The 13,712-nt window shown below is 42.6% G+C and overlaps 2 protein-coding genes across 5 annotated transcripts in view; both read right to left on the bottom strand.

Annotated features, from left to right (window-relative positions):
- gatd1 (glutamine amidotransferase class 1 domain containing 1) overlaps window positions 1-1,547 on the bottom strand; it is a 3,007-nt gene extending 1,460 nt beyond the window's left edge. The window contains exons 1-4 of the mRNA XM_027140837.2: window positions 975-1,547; window positions 818-894; window positions 607-712; window positions 298-405 (exon numbers count right to left, since the gene is read on the bottom strand). Of these exons, the coding sequence (XP_026996638.1) occupies window positions 298-405; window positions 607-712; window positions 818-894; window positions 975-1,023 (340 nt within the window). The 5' untranslated portion in view covers window positions 1,024-1,547. The remainder of the gene's footprint in view (window positions 1-297; window positions 406-606; window positions 713-817; window positions 895-974) is intronic.
- A 351-nt stretch (window positions 1,548-1,898) lies between these two features.
- Window positions 1,899-13,553, bottom strand: cd151 (CD151 molecule). 4 transcript variants are annotated; one of them, XM_047820131.1, is made up of 9 exons: window positions 13,404-13,553; window positions 9,675-9,759; window positions 8,840-9,031; window positions 7,108-7,182; window positions 5,192-5,212; window positions 4,926-5,030; window positions 4,166-4,321; window positions 3,303-3,389; window positions 1,899-3,213 (listed from the first exon to the last, which is right to left on the bottom strand). In XM_047820131.1, the coding sequence occupies exons 2-9, from the start codon at window positions 9,756-9,758 to the stop codon at window positions 3,154-3,156; spliced, it is 780 nt and encodes a 259-aa protein (XP_047676087.1). In that variant the 5' UTR covers window position 9,759; window positions 13,404-13,553; the 3' UTR covers window positions 1,899-3,153. The 4 variants fall into 4 exon arrangements, with proteins under 4 accessions (XP_047676087.1, XP_047676088.1, XP_047676089.1 ...); XM_047820132.1 differs by having other exon boundaries at window positions 9,675-9,804; window positions 13,404-13,515; XM_047820133.1 differs by lacking the exon at window positions 5,192-5,212 and having other exon boundaries at window positions 13,404-13,552.
- Between the last annotated feature and the right edge of the window lie 159 nt (window positions 13,554-13,712).

Here is a 13,712-nt window from a genome sequence, read left to right as displayed (position 1 = left end):
TGAGACAACGTTTCTCCAGGATCATGGTGCTACATAAAACAAAGACAGAGCTAAGGATTTAGTATGTAGTCCTAGATACATAAAGTGCAACTGTGGAACCTGGTGCAAGCAGTGCAGGACAAGACAGACAAGACAGTGCAGACAAAAAGTTACAAGACAATACAAAATGTACAAACACACACATGCACACAATTTCTGCCATGCTAAAATGACTGGCCATTCTTTGTGTCCCAGATTCCCAAAAATCATGTTGCACTACGTTTAATAGAGTTTGTAGTGTCCAACAGTGTGTCTTACTCTTGTGAGAGCTGAAGTGTGTGAGGATGCGTGCCAGTGAGCCACTGTGAGCGAGATCCTTTAGAGCTCCTGGGCAGTCTGGGATCAGGAGAGCCTGGTATCGGGCACCTGCAGGGCAACACACACAAGTCGGTGCTTGTACAATACACACACAGCCTGGTGAACGTTGTACTAGTAGCTACATAGAACTGACATGGAATTCAGTGCTATTATGTCCCGAAAAGCTCATAATATTGAAATATGGTGAAGTGTTTAACTGTTTTAAAGGTTTATCGGTGATAAAAACAGTAAAATCGTTTAAAGTTTGACCATCAATAGATTCCAGTTTTGCTGGAGTGGAGTAAGGTTTCACACTGAAATCCTGAACCCATCCAGCACAGATGTCATCAATCCCGACGAAGTCAATAGTTTTGCCCTGTGAGAGACAACAATAAGAAGTATTTATGAACAGAAATACACATGAACTCCATTCGGTTAGGTGTTAGACGATGTGTAGTGACCAGTTGCAGTGTTTTCTCACCCCAGGTGAAGCTGTTTGTATGTTAAACACAGGGCTACAGAGAGAGAAACACTGCTGGAAGGAACGAGCTGACACTCCTGTAAACACAAACACACTGAGCTACTGATGTTAAGGTACATAGAGCTGAATTAACACCAGGACATTAAACGTCACCCACCTTGAAGTGTCGCACTGACCACAATAAGACACGTGGGTTTAGATGTCATTGTAATGTTTACAGTCTTCACTGCTGTAAAACAAACACTTACTCACGACTTCTCAACAGCCGATGTTGAGTCTATAGGCTACATTAATAAAAGAGAAAGTAAAAACCCAAACCAAGCTTTATTCATATCCTTAAACATAATACCGATCATTACAGGCTTGTAAACATTGTCCCGCTTACTAAATGTTCCGTCTTGAAACTGGTGTCATAGATTTAGTTCCGCTTCCATACACAAAAAAAGGAAGCAGAGACATAAGCTCTTAAATAACGCGTCTTTACTCTTTGTTCTGGGGAATTCAGTGAGCTATAAAAACACGAACAATGCACTAAAAACGAAGCGTGAAACACTGGACGCTTTTTGCGGATGTTGTCCTACTCTAAGTAGCTGTAATAAATCCCGGAGCCACCAGGTGGCGCTGCGGTGTAACATTCATTCATTCATTTTAAGTCATTTCCTACCGCTTATCCGAACTTCTCGGGTCACGGGGAGCCTGTGCCTATCTCAGGCGTCATCGTGCATCGAGGCAGGATACACCCTGGACGGAGTGCCAACCCATCACAGGGCACACACACACACACACACACACACACACACACACACACACACACACACTCTCTCTCTCATTCACTCACACACTCACACACTACGGACAATTATCCAGAGATGCCAATCAACCTACCATGCATGTCTTTGGACCGGGGGAGGAAACCGGAGTACCCGGAGGAAAAGCCCGAGGCACTGGGAGAACATGCAAACTCCACACACACAAGGTGGAGGCGGGAATCGAACCCACAACCCTGGAGGTGTGAGGCAAACATGCTAGCGGTGTAACATGTTTTGATAAATTGAAAAAAACTGAAGCGTGTACTCCATAATGTTATTTCACAATATATAATTAAAATATATATTCACTTAACAAAAGCTTTCATATATATATAACATTATAACATGATGATACAATCCAAGCTTACATGTGTGATGTGGTTATACAGTACACAATCCAGTTCAATTGCATTTTAAACAGATTTGAGTAGAAGTAAAGCAAAGCAATATCCTTGAATGGAAGGTTAATGTTAACTCTTTACTTAAATATGTGGTGTGCAATGCCTGCTCACTCTTAGAAACGTATCCTGCTATAGAAATCATCTCAGTTTGGTACCAGGTACCGAAACACAGGCCGAACCAGTCAGGCTTGGTAAGTAATACAACATCATAAACAAGTTTATTCATTCATTTTCTACCGCTTATCCGAACTACCTCGGGTCACGGGGAGCCTGTGCCTATCTCAGGCGTCATCGGGCATCGAGGCAGGATACACCCTGGACGGAGTGCCAACCCATCACAGGGCACACACACACTCTCATTCACTCACACACTCACACACTACGGACAATTTTCCAGAGATGCCAATCAACCTACCATGCATGTCTTTGGACCGGGGGAGGAAACCGGAGTACCCGGAGGAAACCCCCGAGGAACGGGGAGAACATGCAAACTCCACACACACAAGGCAGAGGTGGAAATCGACCCCCCGACCCTGGAGGTGTGAGGCGAACGTGCTAACCACTAAGCCACCGTGCCCCCCCTCATAAACAAGTTGTCTGTGAGAAAAGAACACAACAGTAGCTACAGCAAGTAGAACATCTAAAATCTGATGCATTCAGTAATGTAGTCAAGTAATAAGGAAGCTGGGGGAAAAAATAGCTTACCATCAGATGGCAAATATGGCTTACCAAGGTTTGGCCTGTGTTTTTTATAATGCTGGTAGCTGGACAGACTAAGATGGATTTATATTTAATTTCAGGAATTGCACTATGTGAAGTATTGTAGCTGATGCAATGATTACGTCTCATCCGATGGCTATCACACACTTCAAGGCTGAGTCAGTCAATATTATATGAAGAACCGGTATTATAAAACGAACTGGTTCTTCATCGGTCACACAACTGACTGCCCTGCAGCCAAAGTATTTTGTTATGGTCTGCTGTCCTTCACCACTTAACACAAAATATTTACATTGCATAGCAGCAGAAGGTGAAGGTAAAAGCAGAAGTAAAATGTGTGAGAACCGTGTATAAATATATATGTATGTATACTGTATATAGTGTTTGAGTACTAGATGCACGATCTTCAGTAAGGCTCTTCTTTTAAACTCCGATACAGACAGCATGTGAAGAGCATTCCAAAAACCTTCAAAAGAAACCAAAATCACATCGTTGGCAAACAGAATTATCTATATCAAAAGCACAAATCGATTTGGAAAAGTTATCATTTCTTACCTGTAGGAATGCAATCCCGACACCAACACCACCTAAAATCAGCAAGTGCTGATAAAGAAACTCCTCTAATTTAGAAATGCATCCACCCTGTGCAAGAAAAAAACAGGTGTTAAGGTGTTGGACTACTGATCGGAAGGTCATGAGTTTGAATCCCAGGGCCACCAAGCTGTCACTCCTGGGCCCCTGAGCAAGGCCCATAAGCTTCAATTGCTCAGCTGTATAAATAAGATAAATGTAAGTTGCTCTGGATTAAGGGCGTCTGCTAAATGCTGTAAATGTCTAACATCCATCCATATTTGACCTCCATCGTACTCGAACTAACTTGTTTTGTGGATGTACCACAACATTAATTGTAACCATAGATGGATAAAACCTATTAGTCGTGGCCTAATGGTTAGAGAGTCTGACTCCTAACCCTAAGGTTGTGGGTTCGAGTCTCGTGCAGGCAATACCATGACTGAGGTGCCCTTGAGCAAGGCATCGAACCCCCCCAACTGCACCCCAGGCGCCGCAGCATAAATGGCTGCCCACTGCTCCGGGTGTGTGTTCACGGTGTGTGTGTGTGTGTGTTCACTGCTGTGTGTGTGTGCACTTTGGATGGGTTAATAAACGCAGAGCATGAATTCTGAGTACGGGTCACCGTACTTAGCCGTACGTCACGTCACTTGTCACTTATTACGTGTAGATCTTTAACAAATAAATATGTGTAAGTGCACAAGTGTATAAATATAAGAGTGTAAGTGAATAAATAGGCGCAAGAGTGGCAAACTGTTGTGGAATAAGCAGAATAAAACCCTTTGTGTTATTAGTGGAAAAACCTTTCTGACCCCGTTGTTGAAGACAGAGCTCTGTATAAGCCGTACCTCTACTTTGTAGATATTGGATGGGTGGTCTCTCGCTCCACAGCCAGCAGTAGGAGTCTTACAGCAGCTGTCAGGCACAATCCGTGTGTCAGCAAACGTGCGTATCCAGGCTCCGTCCCGCCAATCTGCCGAGCTGTAACTGCCACAGCACTTCAGCTGTTCCGCAGTACACAGAGAGCGCGGGAAAACAAGGACAATTCAGTGCGCTATTTTGACAACATTTGACAAGAAACAAGCTTAATATAATTAAATCCTCTGACGGATCATCGTGTCTCATGCTTTTCTGCTTCTTACCAAGAGAGCTGAGAATCTGATTCATAAACAAATATTTAAGACCTCAAGGTGTTTCATTTCTAAATAACCACAAGGCTAGATATGAAACATTTACCTCATTTTCATTCATTCACTACCGCTTATCCGAACTACCTCGGGTCACGGGGAGCCTGTGCCTATCTCAGGCGTCATCAGGCATCGAGGCAGGATACACCCTGGACGGAGTGCCAACCCATCACAGGGCACACACACACTCTCGTTCACTCACACACTATGGACAATTTTCCAGAGATGCCAATCAACCGGAGTACCCGGAGGAAACCCCCGAGGCACGGGGAGAACATGCAAACTCCACACACACAAGGCGGAGACAGGATTCGAACCCACAACCCTGGAGGTGTGAGGCGAACGTGCTAACCACTAAGCCACCGTGCCTCACTACCTAATTTTCATTATTTTTAGATTTGCTTTATGTGGAATATAAAACCTCATATTGGAGTTTGTCCACAGCTCTGGTGATGTGATCTTGATCCGGCTGCTGGTACTTCTGCACCATGGTTTCTTTCAGGTCTGCACTCAGCTCATCATTCAGCTGGACAGAAATAACCAAAGCCACTGAGCCAAATATAAAAAACCAACAATTCTTTAAAATGTTTATAAGGCATTGATTTTATATTCAGTGTAGAACAGATGTGAGAAGTACGGTGGATGAGTAAAGTGTGATACAGAGGGAGACGGTGTGCTAGGGTTTACCTTATAGCAGAAAGGAAAACACTGCAGGAAGAATATGGAGAGGAGGAAAGAAAAAGGGTTTATAAACAGGGAAAAACACTCAAAAGAAGGCATGCAGACACACGAGGTCCAAGTGCATAGCATGCATCCATAACTGATGACTTCATTAATAAGGGAGTGCTGTTAATATTGATGTTAATCATGTGACATCCATTCATTTTCTACCGCTTATCCGAACTTCTCGGGTCACGGGGAGCCTTTGCCTATCTCAGGCGTCATCGGGCATCGAGGCAGGATACACCCTGGACGGAGTGCCAACCCATCACAGGGCACACACACACTCTCTTATTCACACACACACTCACACACTACGGACAATTTTCCAGAGATGCCAATCAACCTACCATGCATGTCTTTGGACCGGGGGAGGAAACCGGAGTACCCGGAGGAAACCCCCGAGGCACGGGGAGAACATGCAAACTCCACACACACGAGGCGGAGACGGGAAAAAAAAAACACGACACTGGAGGTGTGAGGCGAACGTGCTAACCATTTTTACATGCTAACAATAAGGGACCAGTGAACCACAAACAGAACTTTGCACAGAATGTTTATGTGGTTGTGAACTACTCTTGTCTATGAATCCACGTATGTGCTTTATGTCAAAACCCTAAAACAGTTTAATCTTTTGACAATAATACGATCGGTTATGAGTTCATTTACCAAAGTTATAGAATTAACGAACGTGAGGATTTCGACGGTTAAACAAATGTTAAGTAACGTGAGAGACGATCGCATTCGGAAACGTCGGTCAATCATCAATTAATGCACCATAAAACAGCAACCTCGTGCACACACTAAGCTTCCTGACCTACTGAAATGTCCCAATTTCCCAATTTTACCTTTATAAATGAATCAAATGAATGAAATCCTCAGGTAGTATTTAAATGCACCTAGAACCGTTTTCAAGAGCTTTCAGTTCTTGAACCCTGGAGTTTAGCACAATTCGGTCAACACCCGATTCAGCTCTTTTATAAAATCTGTGTTAGACCATTGAAATCACTGAACTGTGCTGGACTCTGGACCTCCAAATCCTGTGCACTCCTGGCCTAGAAGATGTAGATTTTTAACCGTTTATCGGAAAGATAAAGTTCAGAAACCTAGCACAAAAAAACAGATTTGTAAAGTTCGTCACGACAAACTTTGATGTCGGCTTTGACGAGGCAAGTATTCTGTGCTTTTTGGATGCGAGTGGACATAAGGGTCAGTGTTACTTTTGGAGGCAAGTCTACATAAAACTTGTGAAATCTAGTGGAACGCTAGAGTGCCAAAACATTTGGAGGCAAGTGGAGACGAGCATGTGACGTCATCCGAAAACCTGTGACGCAATTCCCCTCATTGATCTGAGTGTTTTGATATGTCACATGTCCATGTTGTAAAAAGTTTTTTGATTTTCCATATTTTTTGGGCGGGGCTGTGGGACAACCGGAAGGCCAGTCGGTACACCAATTTAAACCTTTGTTCAGAGTCTCACCCTAAAGGATCTGGTCGAGTTTAGTGTAGAGAGTTCGAAAGCTTGCAGAGTTATAAACCTCCAAACTTTATAATGGGAGTCTATGGGGAAAAAAGGCCATTTTGAGACCCGGTACCGGAAGTACCGGTACTCGGATCGCTTATAAAAGTAATAGCAACAAACTTCAGACCAGGTTCTACAACATATCCGAATTTGGTTCATGTGGCTCGAAAGTCCTAGGAGGAGTTACTGTTGATAAATTTTTGTCTAAGCTTAAATAGGAAAACAGAACGTTGGCGTCTACAAAGCGACATAATAAGAAGCACAGCTGTGTGAAATGAACATGAGCACAGGTTGAGTGAGAGCTTCCTAACTGGAGATGAATCGTACGGAATCAAACAGAATACAAGGATGAACTGCTTACCGCTTGATAATACCAATAGGCCAGAGCTCCAGCAGTGATCTCCAGCAGGAAGATCAACACCAGCAGTACAGAGAACTAAAGCAAAAGGAATGTCAGAAAAGTCTAAAAATTGTAGAAAGTATTATATAAACTAAATGAAAACAAAAAACTGCTAAAAGATTAAGAAACTAGGTAATATGTAACACCACGGTAGATACACACTTTATTTTGATGGTGACAAATGTTAGAAAACGAAAGAGAACGTTACCAAAGTTCTCCATACAGGACAAACATTAAAGGTGGGGTCTCAGATTTTTGAGAAATGCTTCAGAAAACCGAGTCGGGCCGAATAATAAACAAAAATCAAAGCAAAACAAACAGACGTGTAGCCAATGAGCAGAAAGGGGCGTGTCTTGTCGATATGGGCGGAGGGAGTGTTCAGTGCGCGTGTGTGACGTTAGCTGAAAGCGGTTTTAACATCGACATGGAGGATAAAAACAAAGAAAGAAAGAGAAGAAAGACTTACGATAAGGACAAGAAGTAGGACGTGTTAATATAGGATCAGCTTTCCAGCGCTGGAGAGAACTGAAGGAGCAGGAAGTCGGCCACATATTCACAGGTTGGAGTTTCCCGAGTCAATAACTCCTGAGCTAAACGCTGTTACTACACAAATAACACCTCTTTTCTATCGTAGTAATGTAGAGAGGCAGCTACAACCGCGTTTTGTGTAGTAACAGCGTTTAGCTCAGGAGTTATCGACTCGGGAAACTCCGACCTGTGAATATGTGGCCGACTTTACTTAAGACGCCGAGGCGCTTTTTTCCTTCTCGATAGGTGAGTAACGTTGGTTTTGCTTTGTTACACAGAACTAATATATGCCTTTGTCCTTTACATCATTATGCTTGTGTGGCATTTTTGCTTGTTTGTTTATCTACAATCGTATTGTTCTTCCCTTCAGCTATGATAAAGACACGTTTCTTTCTGTTAGTCACCTGGGTTACGTATGTATTTGTGGGCGGAGCTATCGATACAGGGGTGGGACCCGTTCCGGTCAGGGGCGTGTTTGTTTTGGTGATTTTATATGTCGACATTGGCTTTTAAAAATCGGAGACCGCACCTTTAATACGGACTAAAGTTTTGACATAACACACCTCCCTACACTCCCTTCCTGTTTGGAGTTTCTTACTAATTCACTCGTCTCCCATTCGCTCCTGGCACGCATCCCCCTCACCCCTGCCCAGCATTCCTCAACTATGACTCAGTCTCCCACACGGGTCTTAAATAAACACACCGCTTCGATTAAAATTTTCACAACAATACCTTTATAATCGTGCGATTAGAAAACACTCACAGATGCATAAACAGCATACAGTAGCCTAGAGTTTGAATTTTCCACCAGCATATTAATCTAAAATCTAAAGGCCAAATCCGTCCCTACAGATTCTTGGGATGTTAACCAAGGGAGTGTTGTGGCAACTCATCTAAAACTTTTCCAAAAACATTTTTGGTTGTCAGGATCGAGGGCAGTTTTTGTGCTGTTTTGCCAAAAGGCCTTGTGTTTTAACTGCCTTGTCACATGACATATCACACGGCACATAACAGTCATCATGTTCTTAGTCTCCGATGAGGAACTAAGATTATTTCACAGCAGTGTCTCAGTTTTTATCTAACATCTAAACTTCTAAAAAAGCCTAATGCCAATGGTAATTTATGCAGCATGCCCATAAATGCCTACATTATGCTTTTAACTCACCACTATCAAAAGTCTTTTATTCTCGTTAATGGTGGCGCAGCAGCCGAGGATTCCGGTGAGCATGACAACAGCTCCGGCTGCGATCAGAATGTAGGCAGCGATTGAATATGTACTGGAGGACAGAAGACTAATGTAGTCGCTCTTATCCACTAGAGTCCAGAGTCCCACAGCCATCACGGTACCTCCAGACAACTGAGAAAGAACAAGAGGTTTAAAGCAGATTGAATTCTTATAGCTTCTACCGTGGATCCAGTGCCAATAGCCCTATTCGGACGGGATTAGTTTTACGTGGGGACGTGGGGGGTAAAGTAATTATTACCAGAGCTTCTTGGTGATTTTAGTCCCGTCCGAATGTGCCATCTCGGTAATCATTACGGACAATGTCAGTAAAGATTACGGCGACTTTTACCTTCTGTAAAAAGGTCCGGAAAAAATTACCTCAGGTAATACTGATCCCGTCCGAATAGACCCGCTGTAAATATGTACGGTAAAATTCTGTCATTTCCTGTTTAAAAGTAGTTTTTGGCGCGTTTGCAAGCATGGAGGCGCTTGAAACAAGAAGCAACGTCATACGCACATGACGACAAGGAGGTTACTGTGGTGCATAAAGCGAGTTACCCCTCCCCCTTCTGCTAGTTTTACTGAGATGTCTTGTCCCGTGCGAATTGGCCAATTAATATTACAGACGTCCTGAGGTAAAATTGCATTACTCCACGTCCACACGTAAAACTAATCCCGTCCGAATAGGGCTTAAGACAGGACATGAGACAGGAATAAGACCTAGGCAACGACCTGCCTATAATTAAAGTCGATAAGATATAAAATAATGACTCACCCAGAGAAGCAGATTAAAGGTAAACAGCAGGTATTTAAGGCATAGCGTTCCACAAGAGTTTGTCTTTTCCTCGTCAGCCACCATCCTGGGAAACACCAAAGATTTATGTTGAATATCTCTGTGTTGAGATCTGAAAACAATGAACCATGCTGAGCCATGAACTAGACACAGTTTCACGTTTTCTTTTCAAATGTTTATCCTATACTACATTAAAAAAGAGATTCTGTCTTTGTCCCTTTTAAGTAACCTTAAAAACAGAATCCTACAACTACTGTAGGGCTGGGCGATACGGCTGATAAATGTATCACGATATCAGTGTTTCGTATCGGTCGATATCGATAATTATTGATATTTTTTATGACCCATTTAAAATAAGGACCAGGAGAAAAATATATTACATTTAAGCATTTTTATTTTAAATTTAACCTTCCTCTGATCAGAATCCCCTTCAGTTATTAAGACAGAAATGTCAACAACCAGGAAACCTCAAATCTAAAAAACTGGCGTACCGGCGATCTGACGTTTCCTCTTTTATTTACAATTTCCTCGCTCGCTGCGGCTCATTTTCTGCTCGTCAGTCACCGGTTAACTGAAGAGGAATCCAGCAGACCGGCACGAGACGACGATACGGCGCAACCGAACGTGATACCGTTACATGATTGGCTGTTAGTGTGTCACTCCCTACGTTGCTAGTTTACCAGAGAGTGAGCGCCTTTGTTAATGCAACCAAACCTGCTTCGCAACCTGTAAACTTCCGACGCAGAATAAAAAATATACAAAATTTATAAAAAAATATAAAAAAAATAAACACATTTTTTATCGATATCGATCACGTGTCTATCGCGATACATATCGTTATCGTTTTATCGCCCAGCCCTACCTACAACAGATGATTTCATTACTGAAAGTAGAATTAGCGAAAATCTAGAACGTTTTCCTCAGGGTCCGAACCTTAAGAGGTGAAACGACTGGGGGAAAAAATATCTATCATGAAAGAAGATTTATGTGTAAATAAAAAAAAAAACGACCACGAAAGGCATGCAGACGCCGCAGGACCATAAAATGAGAGAACATGATGTTTTTAAAACAGAAACCCATAGCAGACCTGCCCATGAAGCTTCAGAAGCATCAGAGTAAAATAAAGCTTAAGAGTAAAATGAGTTAAAAAGTTTAGACATGCTACGGGCTTCGTAACGTAGATAAACAGTATGATCTAAGGCAACAGAAATGAGAGGACACATGAACTTTATTGGGCACAACAGGAAGCCCTCAAAGGCAAAAATAGAAAACTTGCTATGCAAAGAATATGTACAACTAGCACTATGTGCATTAATAAATGATTTAATTCATGTTTATTTGTATAGCGCTTTTTACAATCGACGTCGTCTCAGAGCGGCTTTACAGAACATGAACATAGAACAAAAGGTTAATATAAAGAATAATATAAAGATTAATATGAGACAAAATTCAAGATTAATATTAGATAGATTTAGTTCACAATGTGTTTGTATTTATCACCAATGAGCAAGTCTGAGGTGACTCAGGTGACTGTGATGAGGAAAAACTCCCTTAGATGGTAAAGGATGGAACCTTGAGAGGAACCAGATTCAAAGGACGGACGGAGTGCCAACCCATCGCAGGGTACACACACACACACTCTCATTCACTCACACACTCACACACTACGGACAATTTTCCAGCAATGCCAATCAACCTACCATGCATGTCTTTGGACCGGGGGAGGAAACCGGAGTACCCGGAGGAAACCCCCGAGGCACGGGGAGAACATGCAAACTCCACACACACAAGGCGGAGGCGGGAATCGAACCCCCAACCCTGGAGGTATGAGGCGAACGTGCTAAGCCACCGTGCCCCCCCCCTATTGAGATATTAATGCATTCATTTGTAATTAACTTTTGGGCTAAATGTAGGGAGATGAAGAGATTCTCCCACAAGGTCACAATCCTGTCCCATTTACATGGCAACATACTCTGTATGGGTTATATAAAAGTATACAGACTGGACTCCTGACCATCACATCCATATGTACGTGTTGAACATCCCAGTCCAGATTTACTCCCTCTTTTTTGTTATAATAAGCTCCAGTCTTCTGTAAAGACTTTCCACCTCACGGAGTGTGTCTGTGTGGATTTGTGTTCGTTCAGTCATAAGATCAGACATTGATGTTGGCTGACCCTGCGCTCTGACCCCATAACCTGGGATATGTGAAAACCGGGAAGTCGTAGCCTAATGGTTAGAGAGTCTGACTCCTAACCCTAAGGTTGTGGGTTTGAGTCTCGGGCCAGCCACGACTGAGGTGCCTTTGAGCAAGGCACCGAACCCCCCCCCAACTGCTCCCCGGGTGCCGCAGCATAAATGGCTGCCCACTGCTCCGGGTGTGTGTTCACGATGTGTGAGTGTGTGGGTGAGTGTGTGTGTGTGTGCGGACATTGGATGGGTAAACGCGGAGAATGAATTCTGAGTACGGGTCACCGCACTTAGCCGTACGTCACGTCACTTCACAACTGAGATTAAAAAAAGTAAGCCGCTCTGGATAAGCGTGACACATGCTGTAGGTGTAACGTAAATCTTTGTAACAGCACTCCTGTAAAGACCCACATCATTTTATAGTATATTGTGTATGTATAGTGTCGAATAATGCAACAATCTTTGATTCACCCAAAATAAAGTTAAATACAGTTTATCAGAACAGATAGGAAAAGATCATGCTCTTGCATTCCTCTCTGATCAGCTTTCTGACACGAATGTGTGTGTGTGTGTGTGTGTGTGTGTGTGTGTGTGTGTGTGTGTGTGTGTGTGTGTGTGTGTGTGAGAAAGAGTCAGATGTTTACTACCCTGCGGCCCCTATCTGGCACTCAGTGACATATCTGTCACTGTCTGAGTAACACTATCCTGCAGTGAGAAATGAGGTAAGTCCTATAACAGTCCCGATAGAGACAAGACCACAGTGACTCACATCAGAATTTGACACCTGTGATTCATCCAGACTTTAATCCATCATGGACACTTGAGTTCTGAGTTCAAAGACTGGAGCATAATGTGCTAAAGCTGATCGTTTCAACAAAAAACTCTAATAGTTTTACTTAACAGTTTGAATGAACATCTGGAATGAAATCAGATTAGTCGGGAATTTAAAACAATAAACTTAATAAAGGTGAATATATCCAGCTTTGATTAACACAACCAAAAACCTAATACTGTGAGTATTTTTTGTCATAGAGGCTCCAAAAAAAATTAGGCTTGAGGACAAATGGCATGAGCAGCAAATTAAAGAGTAAAAGTTCGCCAGGCTTTATGATGTAAAATAGCCAGCAAATGAAGCGTAATCCCTGTTTACTGCCTAATCCGTGTAAATATGAGACCACACACACACACACACACACACACACACACACACACACACACACACACACACACACACACACACAGGAATGTGCCCTATCTGTAATTCATTACTGATAGGCGGACACCTGGATCGTGTCTGAGAATAAACCAGATTATCCCCAAAATCTCATCCAAAATCGGTGCGTAAAAAGAAGCATTAAACTTCGTCCGAAGAAAAAGAAACACCTAGACAATAACTTTCACATGACTTACAGCTGACTTCCACAAGGTCATTATTTAAAAGATAAATCCGACAATAAAATAAACGTCAGATAAAATAAAGCTGATCAAAAATGATTGTAAACAGAAGAGAAATGTTCTTACCTGCTGTAACTGTAAACTCCAACCTACGGCTCTACGACTGAACTACTTTGGCTTGTGAAGACTTTCAGACTGCTGTCAGCTGTGCGAAAGTGTGTGTGTGTGTGTGTGAGAGAGAGAGAGAGAGAGAGAGAGAGAGAGAGAGAGGATGTCATGAGGGGCGCGCACAACCCGAGCACCGGACATTACTGTACTGAAGGTGGGCATTAAAGTGAAATTTCACCCTTTTTAAAAATGCAGCTTAAAATAACTTCTCCGTGGTACAACATTTTTATCTAGACTCATATTAAAAACAGTATTTCTAAAGCAGAG

The sequence above is a fragment of the Tachysurus fulvidraco genome, chromosome 10, assembly GCF_022655615.1.
Source record: "Tachysurus fulvidraco isolate hzauxx_2018 chromosome 10, HZAU_PFXX_2.0, whole genome shotgun sequence".
In the NCBI taxonomy this organism is placed as follows: Eukaryota; Metazoa; Chordata; class Actinopteri; order Siluriformes; family Bagridae; genus Tachysurus; species Tachysurus fulvidraco.
The sequence above is the reverse complement of the archived record's forward strand: the minus strand, read 5'-3'. Positions and strand labels throughout refer to the sequence as shown.

What these genes read in the sequence shown, in the direction of transcription:
- cd151 (XM_047820131.1), bottom strand. Translation starts at nt 9,758, where the DNA reads ATGGTGGCTGACGAGGAAAAGACAAACTCTTGTGGAACGCTATGCCTT. An exon ending in GTTTTCCTTTCTGCTATAAG is followed by an intron (nt 5,031 to 5,191) that starts GTAAACCCTAGC and finishes ATTTCTGTCCAG; the next exon opens with CTGAATGATGAGCTGAGTGC. An exon ending in CCAATATCTACAAAGTAGAG is followed by an intron (nt 3,390 to 4,165) that starts GTACGGCTTATA and finishes TTTCTTGCACAG; the next exon opens with GGTGGATGCATTTCTAAATT.